This window comes from Gopherus evgoodei, chromosome 3, assembly GCF_007399415.2.
Source record: "Gopherus evgoodei ecotype Sinaloan lineage chromosome 3, rGopEvg1_v1.p, whole genome shotgun sequence".
NCBI classification, from domain to species: Eukaryota; Metazoa; Chordata; order Testudines; family Testudinidae; genus Gopherus; species Gopherus evgoodei.
In genome coordinates this window covers 136,899,282-136,918,392 of record NC_044324.1, presented here as the reverse complement: position 1 = coordinate 136,918,392, position 19,111 = coordinate 136,899,282, and the positions used below count along the sequence as shown (strand labels likewise).

The following is a 19,111-nucleotide window of genomic DNA, read 5'->3' as shown; positions in this document are numbered from 1 at the left end:
TGATAGTGGGCTGCTGACATATTACTGTGGCTCTTTGGCAATGTACATTGGTAAATTCTGGCTCCTTCTCAGGCTTAGGTTGGCCCCCCTGTCCTAAGGTCTGATTTGCAGAAATGCTGAGCACTTCAGCTGCAACTGAAGTCAGTGGGAACTATGTTTTGAACGTAAAGTGCTATCTAATGCTAAGACTCTGAAAAAACAGGTCCTAGGTGTCTCAGATTGGGCACCCAAAATTAGTGGCTACTTTGGACCTTAACTGATCTGTGCCTCAGTTCCACAACTGTAATATGGGGATAATACCCAACCATCTCACAAGGTTTTGTGAAAATCAATTCATTAATATTTGTGAAGCGCTCTGTATAATGATGAATACCATAGAAAGGCCCATGAGGAAATTAATAATTCTGTCTTCAGAGCAGAATAAGAAAAGTGCAGTAAATAAGGCCTGGGGCCACGCACTGAACTATGAAGTTAAAACAAAAGATTTAATACCTGCTCTTTTAAGTGAGCAAAATCAATTGTGTACACCGAATGAGAGAGAGTTCCTGTAGAGGGAAAAAGCATGTGATCATGTAATTAGATTGTCATCATGCATATGCACACGGACCAAATTAAGGCTGCACAGATCACCTTAATTCTGGAATTTCCTAACTTTTGAATGCTAGACTTTGCAACCTTAGTTATTTTAATGTATTTTTTTAATGTTGTTTATGTTGCAGTAGCTCTCAATGTGCTCTGCATTGAACATTTGCACAGGAAGATAGTCTTTTGTCCCAAAGAAATTAAAATGGGACAAAAGAAGTGCGGAAAATAGAAACATTGCAGTCATCACCTTGACTACTTAAACATTATTTGTTCCATAGAGGTCACATAGGGCTTGTCTACATGAACATTTAATTTGCTGCAAGATAGGATACAAATCTACCCCATACTAGTCTGCCATACACTAAGTGTCTCTGTGAACCCTGCTGCCGTGCACCAGAAGTTCCCCAGTTAACTTTAATCTATCCCGTTTTTAAACGGGAGTAGAATAAAGTGCTTTAGGGAACTGTTAGTGCATGGCAGTATGGCTTACATGGATACTTAGTATGCAGCAGACTAGTATGGGGTCAGTCAGGGCTGTCTCTACAGGACAGATCAGCCGGGATGCTCTCCCCCTGCCTGGGCTGGTGAAGTGACACAAACAGCTCCCTGGCAGAATTTCCTATCGAGGGTTGTACTGAGCATACTCACCCAAATGGAGCAGGCACAGTAACTTCTGCTGAAGGAAGCCTACACCGTCCTAGTGCCCCCTGCACCCCAACCCCACTCCCCTGGGCCAGGCTATAGGTGCTGACTCTGGGTGCTAGCTGCCCCATGGATCAGCACCTCCCCCTCCCTCCCCATGCCTCCCGCTCGCTGCGAACAGCTGTTTCATGGTGTTCAGGGAGGCTGAGAAGGAGGGAGGAGGAGTAGGGATGTAGCGTGCTCTGGAAAGGGGGGAGATGGGGCCTTGGGAGAAAGAGTGAAGCGGGGGCAGGGCCTGGGGAAGTGCCTGGGGTCTAGTACCCCTCGGCAGTTTGAAAAGTCGGCACTTGATCCCGCGCTACAGATGCACACTGAAACGCAGGGGGCCCCCAAAGCACAGGGCCTGGAGCAGTTGCATTGATTCACCCTACCAAGGGATGGCTCTGGGGTCAGTTTACACTCCAGTTTGCTGGGAAGCAAATATTCACATAGACAAGCTCTTAAAAACTTTGAGCACAGTTTCAGTGGAGTGCAGAGGACAGAAACCAGATAAGGGGAAATTTAGTTGGATGAGGAACTCAAGGCAATGGTTAACTGTATATTTCTGCATTTTATACTTGATAAATTCTGAGACTAATCTGGGATTATAAACCATGTAGTTGTAATGTTACACCAAGGAAAGATGTATCATGAAGAAAGGGTAGTTGGAAAGCATAAATGTGTATAAAACATGCAGGAAAAACTATGAATTATAGAGAGTGACAGTATTTCTAGCAAGGTACTTTAGGCTCTTCATGGCCCATGCTCTGCCCTGAAGGGAAATCTTACTTTTCAATTAACTACACTGTACTTACAATTGTAAATCTCTTGGGATTTTAATTAGAAAAACAAATTACTCTGTTCATAAATAAGGCCTTTATGCTGTTTGGAATAACATATTGCAAGATACTGAAGCTAAATATACTTGGCATCCCTCCTTTGTCCTATTAAAATGCAAACTGGCAACTAATAGGAAATAACAAAGAGCCACATGAGTAGCTTGAATAAAGTTTCATCTGAGCTTTTTTTATTGAATACAAAACAGCTGCTCCCTAGTGGGCCTCTTTTCACTATTACTGGAAGACAAAAACATTGGCAGAAACCAAGTCTGTATTTGCCAAATACAATAATTGTGAATGGATGTTTTTAACAGTGGATTGTCCATCATAATGCTAGTGCCTGTCTTGTCAGAAGATGGATATTGTGAATTCTAGATTCACAGTTGTGCTGTTTATGGTTAATTCTCAGGATTAAATTCAGACTGTCCATACTATAGAAAAGCCTATGGATTTCCTTATTACAGATGGTGCATTTGAAAATGCTGATTTATTGAGATCACACACCAACTGTTTGCTTGACTGGATATTTGCACATTATACATATTGATTTTTTCTTTTTCCTCAGTTGTGTTTGATATGCACTCTGTGTGCTGTATTCTGGGTAAGTGATGTTAACTCAAATTCTTTTTGTCCCTTTTAAGAGCAAGCTGGCTAGACTAGGTTTTTGGCTGTGGTAACACTCTGTGGTTCATCTAATGTTTAAGAGCAGTTCAGGGACTGGATCTATAAAGTTCAATGAAGTCAGAGGGATAGGTGACCTTGGGCAGGAATGGTGTCCCTAGCCTCTATTTGCCAGAAGCTGGGAATGAGCGACGGGTTGGATCACTTGATGATTACCTGTTCTGTTGGTTCCCTCTGGGGCACCTGGCAATAGCCACTGACAGAAGACAGGATACTGGGCTATATGGACCTTTGATCTGACCCAGTAGGGCCATTTTTATGTTCTTATGAATTATTTTTAAAAATTCCACTTTTAATGGAAGTGTGCAACATTAGTGTTTGAATTGCATTTAGTTGATGGATGGCATTGAGCATCTTGGCTACAGAGTAAGAGCACGGTTACAACTGTTTATTGTGGGAAAGGATTTTCAGAACATAAGATCTAAAAATGAGTAAAGGAAAACAGAAATGATAAACTTTTGTATAACAGCATCTTCAGCTGCCTCAGTTCTATGCTTTTGTAATTCAAGTATCAATACAAGGGTGAAGGTAAATATGTATCTGAAAAGAACATACACTGTAATGTTGCACAGATCAAATATGGATAGTGAATATGAAAGATATAGTAGTTGGAATTCTTCATTCTGAAGAGTTTCAGAACAAGGGAAGACTTAAGTTGCAAAGATGTTAAGTAGCTCTCTTCAATTGGAATGATATTTTAACAATTGATTATAGTTACTGCAAAGGAGAAGGAGATCTGTTTAATCTCCTAGACCTTCATAACTAAGATTGACCATCATGGATCAGCTAAGGTTTTGGAGTGAACTGGATTGAATAGGCTAGTACTTCTAGTTACTAAATTAAATTATTTTGTACAAATCAATTTTAATCTGCAGTGTTTCTTTCGTTTTAGTGGGGTAAGAGAGGTTTGGCCTTGCTATTCTGCATACTCCAATTCTTAGCAATGACCTGGTAAGGCGCTTTTTAAAAAATTTATCTTGAGTTGTTTATCACTTGCCACATAACCTTGACAAGTAATTAAGAGGTACCTATGAAAAAAGATAGGGCCAAATTCTGCCCACAAGTCGCATACTGCTCTAAATTGAATTGCGTATGTGCAGCTTGGCAGGATTTTGCTCAAATTATCTTGCAGAAAAATGTCTGATTAGCTTTAGATGTGTAAAAATGTGATCCTTAATTCACTGGGTCTGAGCGTGAGTGAGTGAGTGACTCTCTATCCTGATGGGTAGGGTGCCCACCTAAGGTCCAGTCGCCTTGCTGTAATGACTGTTTGAAGTGCACCAGCTTCAGTTAGGAGAATATCCTATAGTGCAGTGGTTAGGGCACTCTCTTGAGAAGTGGGGAAAAAACCCTGTTCAAGTCTCTTCTTCCCATCAGGTGGGGGAATTGAATCCAGGTCTCCCACATCCCAAATGAGCCTTCTAAGCACTGGTCTAAAAGTTAAAGAAGGTACAACCACCTACTCCTCTTCCTCTGACAGGATTTTGCCTGGGGACCGATGTGGTAGGCATGCTCTGAACATACATACCGGATTGGGCCCCACGGATGAGAGAGTCAGATAAATGCCTATTTTTGCTGGCTTTGTGGATCACACTGGGAATAGGCATCTGGATAGTTAGAGCAAGGCGGCAGTGCATGTGCTCAGGGGCATAAACTTAAGCAACTAAGGACTTTTTACAGCAGAAGCTTAGGTGCAAGGCAGGGATGGGGTGAGGGTTGTGAATCCCATTGGTGCCAAAAATTGGGACTTAGAAATGCAGATTCCTGTGTGAATCTGGGCACTAGTGATTTTAATAGAAGGAAATCAGGTATGGTGTTCTTGTATTTGGAATAGGGAAGATGGGCACATTTATCACACACTGGACAATGTGTGGTCCAACCTCTAAGTTCTCCCAACCAAGGGGGGTGGGCAGTTATTGGGCAGTGGATTTGGATTTATGGGTAAGCTATTTGCTGGCACCCTTGGTGTCCAGTGCGAGGATGGGGCTCAAAATGGCCAGTTCCCAGAGATAAACAGAAGAAAACTCTGAGCTAACTGGTAAACCATTTTAGCCTGGAGGAAATAGGGGAGACAATAAGTTCCTGCAGATAGAGATGGCTTTCAGATCTACCCATATGTCCCCTCTCATGGGAAGGAGGGAGAATTCTGAAGTAGGCTAAATGTCTAGGAGTTGGGCTGAAGCGGGCCAACTCTGACAGTTTTTGATATGGAGGCCATTTAATGTTGCACTGGACCCAAGTAAATAACAGGTATTTGGAGACTGGCGGTTAGGGACCTATAACTAAAACTAAAAGTTAAAGTCTTCTGATACCAAATCCATCCCAGTATCTGATCTGGACAAGCAGGAGAGTGCTTGTTCATGTCCAGTTCAAAGCCATGATGGACTTAACTGCCCAAGTGTTGGCACATCCACTGACAGCAGCCCAGGTGCATCTATGTCTACTAGATCACATGGCAGCATGTACATGCGTGGCATGGCATGTGCCCCTGCACCTCAGATAGCTTCAGATGTGGCTAACATCAGTCTCCTCTCTGAGCAGGCACCGTCTGGATTCCATCTCACCATCCCAGTGTCAGTCCTTGCTTCCCTGAAGCAGTGGTTGGGGTCTAACCCAGAGGCGGGCAAGCTTTCTGCCTGAGGGCCACTTCGGGTTTACAAAATTATATGGAGGGCTGGTTAGGGGAGGCTGTCTCCCCCCCCTCCAAAAAAAAAAAAAAAAAAAAAAAAAAAAACCCGGCCAGGCCTGGCCCGGTCCCCACCTACTATCTGACCCACACACACACTCTTCTCGCCCCCTGACAGGCCCCCCCCTTGTGACTCCTGCCCCATCCAACCCCCCCATTCCCTGTTGGCCCCCTTGGACCCTCCACCCCTGACTGCCCCCTGCTGCCCCATCCAACCCTCCCTCTCATTCTTGACCCCGCGCGTGCGCACACACACACACACACACACACACACATTCCCTGCCTTCTGACCCCTATCCACACCTCCACCTGCTCACCACCACCCTGAACTCCTCTGCCCTCTATCCAACCCCTCCTGCTCCCTGCCCCCTTACCACAGAGCACCAGTGACTGGTGACATTACTGCCACACCGCCCAGAGCACTGGGACAGGCCGTGGCTCCGGGCATCAGCCAGTCCCAAGGCTTCGGCGGAAATTTGGCGGCGGGTGTGCCGAAGGCGCGTGACTGGTGGACCTCCTGCAGGCATGCTGCCAAATCCGCGTTACCAGTAGACCGGCCGCAGGCATGCCGCCAAAAGCTGTCTGACTGCCATGCTTGGGGCAGCAAAATACATAGAGCCGCCCCTGTCTGCAGCTGCACTGCCTGGCAGCCCAGAGCATTGCGCCGGCGGCGTGGCATTAGGGGGACCAGATGTTCCGATTTTTGAGTCTTTTTCTTATATAGGCTCCTATTACCCCTCCCTCACCCCTTGTCCCAATTTTTCACATTTGCTGTCTGGTCACCCTATGTGGCGTGCTGAAGCTGCGGGGGTGGGGGAGGCAGTATGGGAGGTACTGGGGGCTATTCTCCTGGGCCAAGAGCTCAGGGGCCAGGCAGGAGGGGCCTGTGGGCCTGATATGGCCCACGGGCTATAGTTTGCCCACCTCTGATCTAACCCTAACCTGAGGCCCGGTCTAACCACCACTTCAGGGAAGCCAGGACATTTTGGTATAAGAGCAAAATTCCATAAAGTAGTCTTACTCTACAACTGTGTGTGTTTGCACTATACACACCACCAGGTACATATTTGCATAAACTACTTCTGTTCTAGTCAAACTAGGCAATGATGTCTTTGCTATCTTGATTTCTGAGAGAATTGTAGGTTTCATAGTTCAATAATCAGTCTTTGGGAACCAAAGTTAAGAATCCTAAAGTGATGATAAATCTCCATATTCCATTTTGTAGTGGAATTCGTGTTCAGTGGAAGAAAAAAGGATACCAGAATCTCTTGGCAGTACACTTAGTTCTTGCAGAGCCCCTTTTATTTTCAAGTGGATATAATTTGGATATGTAATCCTGTTACAGGGTTTATTATAGCAGTCTGCTTTTGTTAATTCTGGACTAAAATAGCAAATTGATATGTAGAAAACAAATGAAACATTTCAAATTTTAACTATTGTTTCTCTCCTTTTTCAGGTATAGTCTCTCATATATTCCTTTTGCAAGGTGAGTCTCCCTTAATTGCCCTCATTTTATAAAAATAAAAGTTAACCTGTTCTATAATTTTTTTCCGAAAGTATAATTTTCTTGAAAATCACATCTTTTAACTTACTAATTTTGAAAAGCCAAATATAATATACTCAGTCTTAATTTTTTTTAGTATTTGGAGGATAATTGTTTGGATTAACAGTTGTACCATAAGTAGGCTTGGAAGGTTTAGATTTTTATTGGTATGTCTGTAAACATTGACGTCATCGGATATGCATAGATGAGAAAATATTTCCATCAAAATGTACAGATAGAGTAAGAATTTACTAGAGTGTGATTTTTAAGGATACTTATTTTGTGTGTTTTGGCAGGTGATGAGTTTGTGTGTTAACAGTTGAACTTTTTGAATCTCAGCTTCTATCATTAAAAAATTGTCAGAACTCCAATAATTTTCTGCAGCTGTGAACATTTAAATCAATAAAAATAAAAAAATGCTTAAACAGTTAGATTACAGGTCAAAATTACAAAAAATAAAACATTTAATTCTGCCAAGTCTACCATAACCAATGCCTGTTCTGAAGTTTAAGATGGGTGCAGATGATACCCAGCAATTTACTTGTTAAAGCATTGTAGCATTTTCTCTAGTTCTAATCACCAAAATAATTGTTATAATATGCTACAACACTGCATAGTTAAGGATATTTCCTACATAAAGTTTCATATACATTTGACAATATTTGGTAGCTTTAATGGACACAATGAACTTGAAATCTAGTCAGTTTAAAAAAATTAAATAGTTTGTTAGTAACTTTGTTTTTGAATCACCTGCCAGTGTTTGTGGCTTTGCCTTTTCCTGTTTTTTAAAATCCTCTCTCTTCTCTCGCCCCCACCCCCAGTTATTCCTTCATGAAAGACCCACGTGCCCAGGGGAAACTGGCACTACACACAGTGCCGTCAAATGCACAAGTAAAATTTTTTTTAGTTTAATTGAAAGATTAGAGAGAAACTATAGTGCAATTTGCTCTTTTAACAACACTATTAAAAACACTTCATTCTGATTTTTTTTTACATTGACTGCTCCTATAAATATATCCTGCCTTGCTAAATTTTTCATAGTACCTCTCCTTTCATCTTGTATTTTTTCACTGCTTTTCTATAATATTCCAATAAAACCTAACATAAGCCACAAAATTCTATGCTGTAGATTCTTTGGTGTGGCAGAATTAAACCGTAATATAAAATTAATTATAGCAGTAGGTGATCTCATTAATTCTAATAAGACTGTCTTCAAGATAGTTGCAAAGCAGTGAAATAATTCATATTTAAATACTATAAAATGTCACCTTCATTTTGACACATCCAACTTCCCCAGTCCGATTACTAGCATTCTAAATTTCTACATTTCCGGCAATCATGTCTCACTTTCTATAGGCTTATTTTTGTTCAAATCAGTTTAATTCATACTACTGTTTTAGAATGCTCAAAGATACTAACAACCATTGGTACCTGGCCTTCTTTCTCTTGTTTGAATGCTGATCTGATAAAACATGAGTTATATTATCTGAACAATTGAACTGAAGCAAATAAGTGCTATGTAATAAAAACAAAGAACCCTATGATTTTTGATAGGTTATTTAAATACTATACTAGCCTAATTCTTTTTCAGGTAACTGAAGTATTTGCTAGTATAAAATGCCACCACAAGTTGAGTTTCATACGTTCTGTCTTATGCAAATAGTTGGCTGACTTATTACATGGTGCCAGGAAATGGTATTGTGTAACTTATCTAAAGTATTCACGTGTTTTTAATTTACAGAAAAAAAAAATGGTAGCACCAAAGATACCCCAAGGAGGCTTGTTCACTTCCAGAAGACTGTGATTTGCCTTATTTTTAGAACTCCGTTTTATTATATAAATCTTAATTATAGGACAGCTGTGTTGGGGCATACAGAAATAACTTATTTCACTTAAACTCAAGAATATGGGGAGTCCCTGAATTTTCCAAGTGGCTAACAGCCAAGTACAAAAATTTTACTGAATAGCAAATTAAGTTTTGGGAAAATAAATGAGGCTGAACAAATTCAGACTAATCCAAACGGAACAGTATACAAACTAATTTACAAAATGCTCAATAGGGAAGCAATGCCCCTTCAGATCTTTCAATCTCTCCACAGAGTTTAATAAATTATCAGAATTCTGCATCTGACAAGTAATTAAAATTTTCATTTTGTCATCCAAAATAGTGCATCATTCAATTTGTGTATTTTATAACTAATTTTGGGTAATGTAACTCAATATTGTGTAGTCTGAAAAATATTAGTGACCTGAATGTGGTCTGTGTGTGTTTAGGAAAAAAAAAAAAAGAGAAAAGAAAAGTGTTTAAAAATGTTTTTTGTTTTTTTAAGGGATGCTGTGATTAAATGCTTCACGTCCTGCCTGAGTTAGACTAAACAAAAACTATTCAACATCTTTTAAAAAAGCCAACTTTATATTTTTTGTGAAGTTTGCTCAGAAAAATTATCAACTTCCACTCCTGAAACAACACCTGGTGACAGTGTTCGTATTTTCCTTGCCTTTTGCACGCTGGTGATTAAATCATTTTAGCAGAACCAAGTTTAAATATGAGCCAGGTAAGCAGTGTCTGAACCATTTGGAAACTAGAATAGGTTTAACACTTTGTGCAATGTAATCTTAAAACTGTTTGACTCAGGTTCTGTTAACACAGTTTAATGACAATTCAGGATTCTGGGTAATATGAGAACCTTTTATATGAAACTTTTACATATTATGTGCTATTACTATTTGTTCACTCTATGCATTCCTCAAAGATCAGGATTTTGTCATTTTATTATAAATTTTTTTAGTTAATTATAGCTGGTAGGGCTGCTTTGAAATGTTTGTACGTGGGCAGTATGGAGGAAGTTTGGTGTGAACATGAGAGGTCTGGTAAAAGCTTGCTCAGTTTTGTTATGCTTACATTTTAAGCACCAGTTTTTTCACTTTGAAACTTAAAATATATTTGATTAAAATGGCTTATGGATAATATATAAATCAATGATTACAAAATAAATGAATTATTGTAAGTATCTAGACTATGTAATTTTTAGACTTGAGCCACATAGGGAGGAAAATTAAAACATGCTTGCAATATATATATTTCACTTTGAAATTAGTCAACACACTTCCAGTTATTACCTCAAATCTCTCTTGCGACCCCCTTTCCTATCTGTCAGACTAAAAATAATTGTGTTTGGTACATGTCCGTAACTCAAACTGTCTCAGAATACACAAGTGACTTTAAAACATCTTAATTTTTTATGCATTTTTGAAAGAAATGCTCCTGGTGGTATAATGTACATGAAGTGAATATATAACTAAATGGAATATTTCAATAGGACACTCAATAAGGACAAATACAAAGTACTCCACTTAGGAAGGATCAGTTGCACACATACAAAATGGGAAATGACTGCCTAGAAAGGAGTACTGCGAAAGGGGATCTGGGGGTCATAGTGGATCACAAGCTAAACATGAATCAACAGTTTAACACTTTTGCAAAAAAAGCAAACATCATTCTGGGATGTATTAGCAGGAATATTGTAAGCAAGACACGAGAAGAAATTCTGCCGCTCTACTCTGCGCCAGTTAGGCCTCATCTGGAGTATTATGTCCAGTTCTGGGTGCCACATTTCAGAAAAGATGTGGACAAATTGGAGAGAGTCCAGAGAAGAGCAACAAAAATGATTAAAGGTCTAGAAAACATGACCTATGAGGGAAGATTGGAAAAAATTGGGTTTGTTTAGTTTGGAGAAGAGAAGACTGAGAAGGGGACGTAACAGTTTTCAAGTACATAAAAGACTGTTACAAGGAGGAGGGAGAAAAATTGTTGTTAATCTCTGAGGGTAGTTCAAGCTTCAATTTAAGCCCATTGCTTCAAGGGAGGTTTGGGTTGGACATTAGGAAAAAACTTTCTAACTGTCAGAGTAGTTAAGCACTGGAATTAATTGCCTGGGAGGAGGGAGTGTGTGGAATCTCCATCACTGGGGATTTTTAAGAGCAGGTTGGACAAACACCTGTCAGGGATGGTCTTGTCCTGCCTTGGGTGCAGGGGACTGGACTAGATGACCTCTTGAGGTCCTTTCCAGTTCTGTGAATATACTTTGCTTAGCTTCTGTGAAAGCAGTGTTTTGGGGGCAAGCCTCGATGGAAATATTTTTCCAATTGTAGCTATTTAGGCATTGAGGAGCAAAGAAGTCCTATGAGGATCCTGAAGCTACAGACAACCTCTTTCTTAGATGGCTGATGTTATGATGGTAGAAAGTTCTTTATTTCCCTCTCTCCACAAGCAGTACCTCCATCTCTTTCAGGTTTAGCTTTAACAAGCTAGTCTTCATGTGAATGTTGTCTCCTAGACAGTGGGATGGCTGGGAGATAGTGTTTGCATTTTCTGTGAAGGAAACAGCATGGTGGCTACATTTTACTAGCATGTGCATCTCTCTTTTCTCAGCTTCATATAGGTGTTAAATAGAATAGGGCTGGGGGAGAGGATTCAGAGGTGAGGACTCTGGAGGCAGTCCTCTGCCTTCAGGCAGAAGGACAAGGAAGTCATTGTATTGATTAATGCTAAACCCCTGTATGTAAGACGACAGCAGCATTCCACTGAAATTTATCAAATGTGGTGGAGAGATCCTGCAATATGGGTATGGTTTGATCAGCAGTTTAAGGCATGTTGGCTTTACCTGTCAGTGTGGTATTGCAGGGGGTACATACCTTCTGGGTTGTCCTGTTGCAGCAGTTAGCCAGTGGGGCAGAATATCTAAGAGAAGGGCTCTCATTAGGTAGTCCTGGTCCCTTCAACAGGTTGTTGGGTTGATTAGCTGGGACACAGGGCAGTTGACATTAGCAAACAAGACACAAGAGGGCCTTTCACTGCTCTGGCCTTCCCATCTTTGTTAGTGATGTAGGGTATTAATAAATGTGTTGATTGCAGTTCCAGCTGGTGACTTCCATGGGTCACCTGGACTGCAGCAATTGTACAGATATTGACGGACATGGAAGAATTTCATGGAACACCTTGTGGATGCCTGCTGTCAGTTGAAATGGAAATTAAAGGACAAATGAGCACTGGGGTTTTGTTTATATGCTTCATAGGATCGCAACTTTGAGCAGTTGTTTCTGGCAGCAGGGATGTCAACTCTTCCAATGGGTAGACATTGGTTTTATTCTCCCAAAACAATAGAAGTTGTATGATTTTTGGAGACACCTTCCTTTTCCCTGTGACTGACATCAACATGCCTTTCTCAAGGGTGAGCCTGAGCCATCCTACAAAGCCAAGGCTTTCTCAGGCAGTAGGCTGTTCTGGCTGTAGGCCATGATAGGCATCGGGAGTAAATCAGGCTCTGAGAAGGCCTTGGTGTTAAACCTGGGATTCTTGTGCTTGGAATTTGAGCATCAAAAAGGGGTAAGGTAGGTGATGGCAAGCATTGATCACCTTTTCTCTTTGAAATTGCTGCCAAATCAGGTTTCCCCAAAAGGTTATCCTATTATGGAATTAATGAGGTAATGAACACTTGGCTAAAAATGTCAGATATATGTATTTGTCTTCATTAGCCTCTTCAATTCTCAGTGATACTTTAAGTGCCCGTTTTATAATTCTATCTGTGCAGAAAGCATGCTTGGTCCATGAGAAAAATATGGAAAAGGTAGACAAGACCTCCTATTTGACTGACAAGTTAAAAGAAACTAGTTTTGGGCTAAAACTATTCTACAGGTGTTATTCACAGATGCTAGTTCCAATTAAACACTTCAGTTGTCATTACCATACAGTCTGAAATCAAATGCTGCTGATCCACTCACTTTGTCTCATTACATACTTTAATTGTCTTCATTAATCAGTATTACTGCTTGGTCTGGAGTATCTTATTAATTAGATCACTATCTAGAAAGCTTACTTTTGGAGAACTCAAGTTACAGTCCATGCACATTCTATTACAAGAAATGTTTTGTCAGTTACAGCAGCATCCATCCTTTCTATAAGTGAAGTGCAAGCATTTCCTCCTCAAAATATTTTCCAAATATTTTCATAAAGTCAGAAAATGTAACTGAAAACTTTATCATTAATTAACTGAAATTAAAATCAAAACCACTGATGCAGGCAGGAACTGCAGCTGTAGGATAACTGCTTATCATAGTCTCACTATGTCAGCTACTTTCTTTATTTCCAGACACTATGCAATAACTGGACAAGTTGTCTGCATATACAACTGGACTCAGCTCCACACAGTAAGAAACTTGCAGTGCTACAGTTAAAATATGTCTATAAATTTCAGGTACACTAATGAATATTAAAAAATTCTTCAATTAATGTTATAATAAGGCCTCTCTAAGAACCAGCTACTACAGTTTTTGCTCCAATCACTTGTGAATGGTAGTACTTTATCTCCAGCTGATTAAATCAACATACATTCAATCCCTTATTTTAGTAGTTACATAGCCCCACTGTATTTATCCTCCCAGCACTCCTGTGAGGTAGGGAAGTACTACTGTCCTCATTGTATGGGGTATAGAGGCACATGTTGAGCAAGTGACTTGTCGATAGTCCCACAGGAAATCTGTGGTGAAGCAGGGAATCCCAGGCTAGTATCCTAACAGCTGGGTCATCCTTACTCTCCTGCTTTTAACATCTTATCTGATTTGGCTTTAATAATTGTCCTTGTTTCCCACATTTCCCTCAGTTAGAATACCATGTTCTGAAATATTGTCTTTAAGCCATATGATTGCCCTTTGCAAACCGTCCTGCAAAATATTTCTCTGGTGTGGTTGCTCACATTCAGTCACTAGCTGTTGTGGACTGTCTTATTATAACAATAGGATATAGCTACTTTGTTGGCCTACTTGAAAGAATAACTTTGATTATCTCCCACTGTTGCTCTGACTACTTTTCTTTTCTACACTCCGGGTGACCTCATCCATGCTCTTGGTGAATGTTATGTAACCATTGCTCTCTGCTGCAGACTAATGTAAGACTGGTTGGGATGGAGAACTACATCTCAGCCTGTCTTACTGATATCTTCTTCTAGCTGTTCTACCAAATCCTCTCACTAACCTAACTTCTCATTTTTTCCTCCTAGGCTATCTCTTTTCTTATCACTGTTGATAACTTCACTATCCTCCCCATCCCTCATGTTTGCAAGCTGTTTGACATAACTTTTTAAAACTCGTCCCATAGTCATAGTATAAGGGGAGGATATATTGGTTTCTCTTGTTTCCACCCAATTGAATGGATGGGTCTTTAATATTCGAATTATCGTGGGAAAGCTAACTCAAATGAGAAATACTTTGTTATGAAAACTGAGGTGAGTTTTGTGTGTGTGTGTCCAAAACCTCATTTTGATTGCCTGTTTGAGCCTTTTTGATGTCACAGCTATGCAGCAGCTCTTAAGTGACCATCCTGAAGAACAGCAGCTCCCTTCTTCTGCCTTACTCAGATGGCAAAGATAAGAGATTAGGAAGGAGGGGGGAGTTTAGAAGAGGCTTGTGGCTAGGGTGAGGAGACTGTGAATGAAGGATAAGGGGCTGAAAATATAATGAAACCTCCACTGTGCCACCTTATTTCAGAAGAAATGTATGTCCCTTGTAGGTCTTTTTAAATGTACTTATGAATGTAAAAAGGAAGTAGTAGCTATTGACTAGTTCACAACACTTCAGTAGAGATGAACTGGTAAATTTATAAATAGCTGTTGCAAGGGTGAGGAGAGCATGTGGAGGACAGCAAAAAGGGAAAGTGACTGTCTGACTAGATAAAGGAAGCATTTACCTTTTCTAACTTTAAACAATGTACTCCATGTTCCTTTTTTAATCGTTTATTAGGAACTAATTATTACAATAGAAATAAATATTTTAAATGACTTTTTTAAAACGTTAACAGCAGTGACCCCCTGCAAGGGCTGCGGTAGGACAGTGTTAGTATTGCCGTAGCGCTCCTTTTTAAAATACATCCTGAAATTGTGTCCTAGCAGTTTACAGATGTAAATTCCATAGTCGTGCTCAAACTGTGCTTACAGCGCTTGCGAACGTTCGGGGGGTTGTGTTTTGATGTCTCTGCCTCATCTTCCTCCCAGCCACTCTTGCCTCTTATTTTAATACTTTAAAAAAAATCACGTCCCTTCTTTCCGTCACTGCTCAAAGGGGGGGATCGGGCTGCACAGCCTTCCCCCGTGAGTGCTTCCCCCGCCCCCTCGGCCCCGCCTCCCGCTTAGCCTGGCCGCTGCGTGTCTGTCTCATTCATCGGGAGCCAGCGACGGAGCCTGGCGGTCCCAGCACGGTCGCGCTCTCCTATGGAGCTGCAGTCGGGACCGATCCGTCCGCGGGGGATGCTCGGCCCTGCCCGGGGTGCGATCTGCCCTGAGCCGCTGTGAGGAGCAGAGGGGGTCAGCAGGTACCACCATGTCCCTGCCGCCCATCCTGCCTCCCCCTGCCCCGGCCGCTACCCCCGCCGCCCCCCGAGCGCTGCCCAGGAAGCCGGCGGCCCCCAGGAAGGCAGCGCCGCCGCCGCCGCCCGCCGAGGAGAAGCCGCTGAGGAAGCCGCGCGTGGCGCCCCCGGAGCGAGCCGGTCCCTTCCCGAGCTCCTGGCCCTGCGCCTCCCTGCAGAGGCAGCAGCCGCGGAGGCCCGCCCCGGCCCCGGCCCCGCCACAGCCCCGCGGCCGCCCCTGCGAGAGCCTGTGCGCGGCGGCGGGGCCGGAGGCGGGGGCTGGAGAGGCCGCTGTGCACTTCTCGCTCAGCCTGCCCCCCGAGGCTGCCCTGGTGCTGCAGCGCCGCAGCCTGGAGAAGCAGCGGGGGCGGCCGAGCCCCTCCGCCGGCACCGAGCGCCTCCTGCCGGGCTCCCGCAGCAAGGCGGCCCCGGCGGCGGGGGGCTCGGCGCGGAGGGGGGCCCGGGCCGGACCGGGGTCCAGCCCCGGGGACCTGCGCGCCCTGCTGAAGATCTCGCTGCTGAACGAGCGGCACCGCTACGACGACGTGGAGTACGAGGAGGAGGCGGCGCCGGGGGCCGCGGCGGACGAGGGGCTGGTGCGCAAATGCACCGAGTGGCTGCGCGGGGTGGAGAGCGCGGCCGGCCGGGACCTGGCCGACAAGCTGGAGACCCTGCCCCACCTGGGGGCCCTCTGAGCTTGGGTGGCACCTGCCCGCCCAGCCGCACGCACCCAGGGAGCGCTCAGCCCCCGCCCCTCCTCGCAGCAATAGCCGGGGGGCTCCCCCTGTGATGTGCCCCCTTTCCCGCATTAACCCCCCCGGGAAGCTGGACAGCACCGTATCCTGCTCCGCAGCCACCTCACGTGCTCGTCTCCCCAGACTCAGCCACAGAGAGCGGAGTTTTGGTGCCGGGTTTAACCACCCGCCCTGCTGCTATCCCCGTCTGAGGAAACTGACTTGCGCTTTGACCCCGTGGGGGCTGGCGGCTGTTCCAGACCTACATAAACGGGAAAAAAAAATGTATTTATAGCTGCTATGCACTGTGTATTTTCATCCACATCTTGTGGGGAGAGAAAAAAGGGGGGGCTGACTAATCAGTGTTGTATAGATGCTTCTCCTGATTGGCTGGGCTGCTGGATGCTTTTTATCTGAAATCAGGAGACAGCCTTTCTAGCGGATGATGGACAGGATGGGGAGGTTAAAACCTGCATGTGGAGGTGTTTGAATGTGATCAAATATGATATGAGCAGAAACAGAGACAAACGTTCTGAGCTAGTTAATTTACTGTAATTCAACAGGTGCTTTATCTGCTATATTCACTTCCCTGTTTTTTGTAGCAAAAGCTGACTCCTGACATTTGCAAGAATTGTTTATGATCTGTGGGTTAGGGTAGGGAGAGGAAAATGGGAGAAACTTGTTAAAACTATAGAGCCTTTATCAGAAACTATCACAAAAGTGTCTTTGTGTTAAACAACAAAGGGCAGTCAATCAAAAAAAAAAACAAAAAAAACGCTGCGCAATACAGGCTCTCAAGACAAAATGTTCAGTTACTGAAGGATAAATGTATTGATTTCCTTTTGAAAATAAACTACTTTTGTAAATAGAGGTAGGGTACATTGATTTTGTCTATTTGTACGTGAACATTTTTATTTATTTGAATAAACGATTAAAGCCTTTTGTGTTGCACCAACAGCACCTTTGTAACTGTGAATGGGGCTGTTTCTTAATCTATTGCAGTCATCTGATTGTATTTAGTTTGTGGGATTGAGAAAGATAAGCAGTGATTACACAAAGATAAATATGGGCTGATAATATGCAGAGAATGTGCAGCTTATTTAGGATCATTTTAATTTCCTTTCTAGACTAAAATGTCCAGAAGATGTAAAAGCTAAGGAATTGGAACCAAAACCCTTTCAGGTAGGGCCTACCAAATTCATAGCTACGAAAAACGCGTCACGGACCATGAAATACAGATTTCATGGGAGAGATCAGCATTTCACAAATTGGCGGTCTGGACCCAAAAGGGAGTTGGAGTGGGGTCTCAAGATTTTTTTTTGGGGGGGGGGGCGGTGTCACAGTCTTGCCACCCATATTTCTGTGCTGCCTTCAGAGCTGGGCAGCTGGAGAGCGGTAGCTACTGGCTGGGAGCCCAGCTCTGAATGCAGAGCTGCTGCCATCAGCAGCACAGAAGTAAGGGTGGTGTGGTACGGTATTGACACCCTTACTTCTGTGCTGCTGCTGGCAGGGCATGGCCTTCAGAGCTGGGATCCCAGCCAGCAGCCACCGCTCTCCAGCTGCCCAGCTTTGAAGGCAGCACCGGCACCCGCACCAGCACAGACGTAAGGGTAGCAGTACAACCACCTCCCCTACAATAACCCTGTGACCCCCCCAACTCCTTTTTGGGTCAGGACCCCTACAATTACACTGTGATGTTTCAGATTTAAATACCTGAAATCATGATATATACTATTTTAAAAAATGCTATGATTGTGAAATTGACCAAAATGGACCGTGAATTTGATGGGGCTTCAATGAGATGGATAGCTGGCCATGGTTTAGGGAGTGTGCAGAACAGAACAGGTTAAGATGAGCCCTTCAACTGGTTTGCACTCAACATGCAGAGCTGTAGCTCTACATATGTGTTATATATATCTGGAGCACGTACCTGGGGGCACAGTTTGAAAAAAGTGGCATTGTGCATGAACAGTGTATGAATGTTCTGACACTTTATAATCACATTGTCTAAATTAAACTCTTTCTGCCATGTTTAAGGGCACTTGTCTTGATTGAAAAATATGAGATTTTGAAGTTGATACATGCTAAATATATTTTAGTGGAGGTGGGAACCCTTTCTCTTTGCTCCATGCTATTCAAAAATTTAAAAATGCACAGCAAAATAGTACTTAACCAAAAATTTCCCCCATCACTGAGGCTGGGAAGAAATGTAAAAAATGTCAGTTGAAAGGACAGTCCGACAGTAGGCATAAGCAGACTAAGTAATTGTTTAGGGCCCTGAGCCACTAAAGGGGGCCCCCTATTTGCTTTTTTAGTGTTGGGGGGCACCCAAAATATTCCTGTTTAGGGTCCCCAATGGGCTGGCAACGCCTCTGAAGGAGTAAATATTTAAATAAAGTTAAGGGTGTGAAAACAGGCTGATAACTAAAGGGTCTCCTCAGCTACTTGTTGCCACCACAATACTATAATTCGCTAACTTAGCAAATTCATAAGTAAATACTTAAGATGCTGTGGCAAACCTTTCATAAGAAATAAATTTGTTTAAACGTGTATGAACATGTTCACTTGAATTTATCAAGTATGCTGCAAAGTACTACTTAGTGTTAGAAATTGAAAACTAAATGTTGCTTTGATGTAAAATGTTTCATGGTACTTTAGGAAAGATTCACTTTTTATGCAAATTGGGTTTAGCTTTTTATGCAGTGGATTACTCTGACATTAAAGCAGCAGAGCAGAAAAAATTGTCTATGTTGGCAATGCGATAAACTCCCAGGAGACTTTATTTTTACAGATAAATTGCTCAGAATGATGGTGTATTTTAGCTTCCTTTTAAATGATATTTTATTATTGAAATAGCAATTTGATTTTGTTCCAGAAAGTTGGGCCTTTTCTTACTCTCCTAATATAAGCCACAAAACCTATATGTCTGGATTTCTACTAATTAAATACCAGAGTGCTGGTGGCCAT

At 42.6% G+C, this 19,111-nt stretch overlaps 3 protein-coding genes across 5 annotated transcripts in view; all 3 read left to right on the top strand.

Moving 5' to 3' along the window:
• Positions 1-10,092, top strand: part of SFT2D1 (SFT2 domain containing 1) — a 43,915-nt gene extending 33,823 nt beyond the window's left edge. For 2 of the 3 annotated variants that reach the window (XM_030556731.1, XM_030556728.1), the window contains 4 exons: positions 2,671-2,706; positions 3,679-3,737; positions 6,929-6,958; positions 9,346-10,092. In XM_030556731.1, coding sequence (XP_030412591.1) covers positions 2,671-2,706; positions 3,679-3,737; positions 6,929-6,958; positions 9,346-9,385 — 165 coding nt within the window. In that variant the 3' untranslated portion in view covers positions 9,386-10,092. Of the gene's footprint in view, positions 1-2,670; positions 2,707-3,678; positions 3,738-6,928; positions 6,959-8,756; positions 9,312-9,345 lie in introns of those variants that run through there. The other variant, XM_030556730.1, reaches the window with a different exon arrangement.
• Positions 10,093-13,280: 3,188 nt separating this feature from the next.
• Positions 13,281-17,012, top strand: PRR18 (proline rich 18). The gene has a single exon (XM_030556727.1). The coding sequence runs from the start codon at positions 15,386-15,388 to the stop codon at positions 16,103-16,105; it is 720 nt and encodes a 239-aa protein (XP_030412587.1). The 5' UTR covers positions 13,281-15,385; the 3' UTR covers positions 16,106-17,012.
• Positions 16,139-19,111, top strand: part of LOC115648716 — a 116,321-nt gene continuing 113,348 nt past the window's right edge. The window contains exon 1 of the mRNA XM_030556726.1: positions 16,139-17,326. The gene's annotated coding sequence lies outside the window, so the exon portion shown is untranslated. The remainder of the gene's footprint in view (positions 17,327-19,111) is intronic.

What these genes read in the sequence shown, in the direction of transcription:
- PRR18 (XM_030556727.1), top strand. Translation starts at nt 15,386, where the DNA reads ATGTCCCTGCCGCCCATCCTGCCTCCCCCTGCCCCGGCCGCTACCCCC.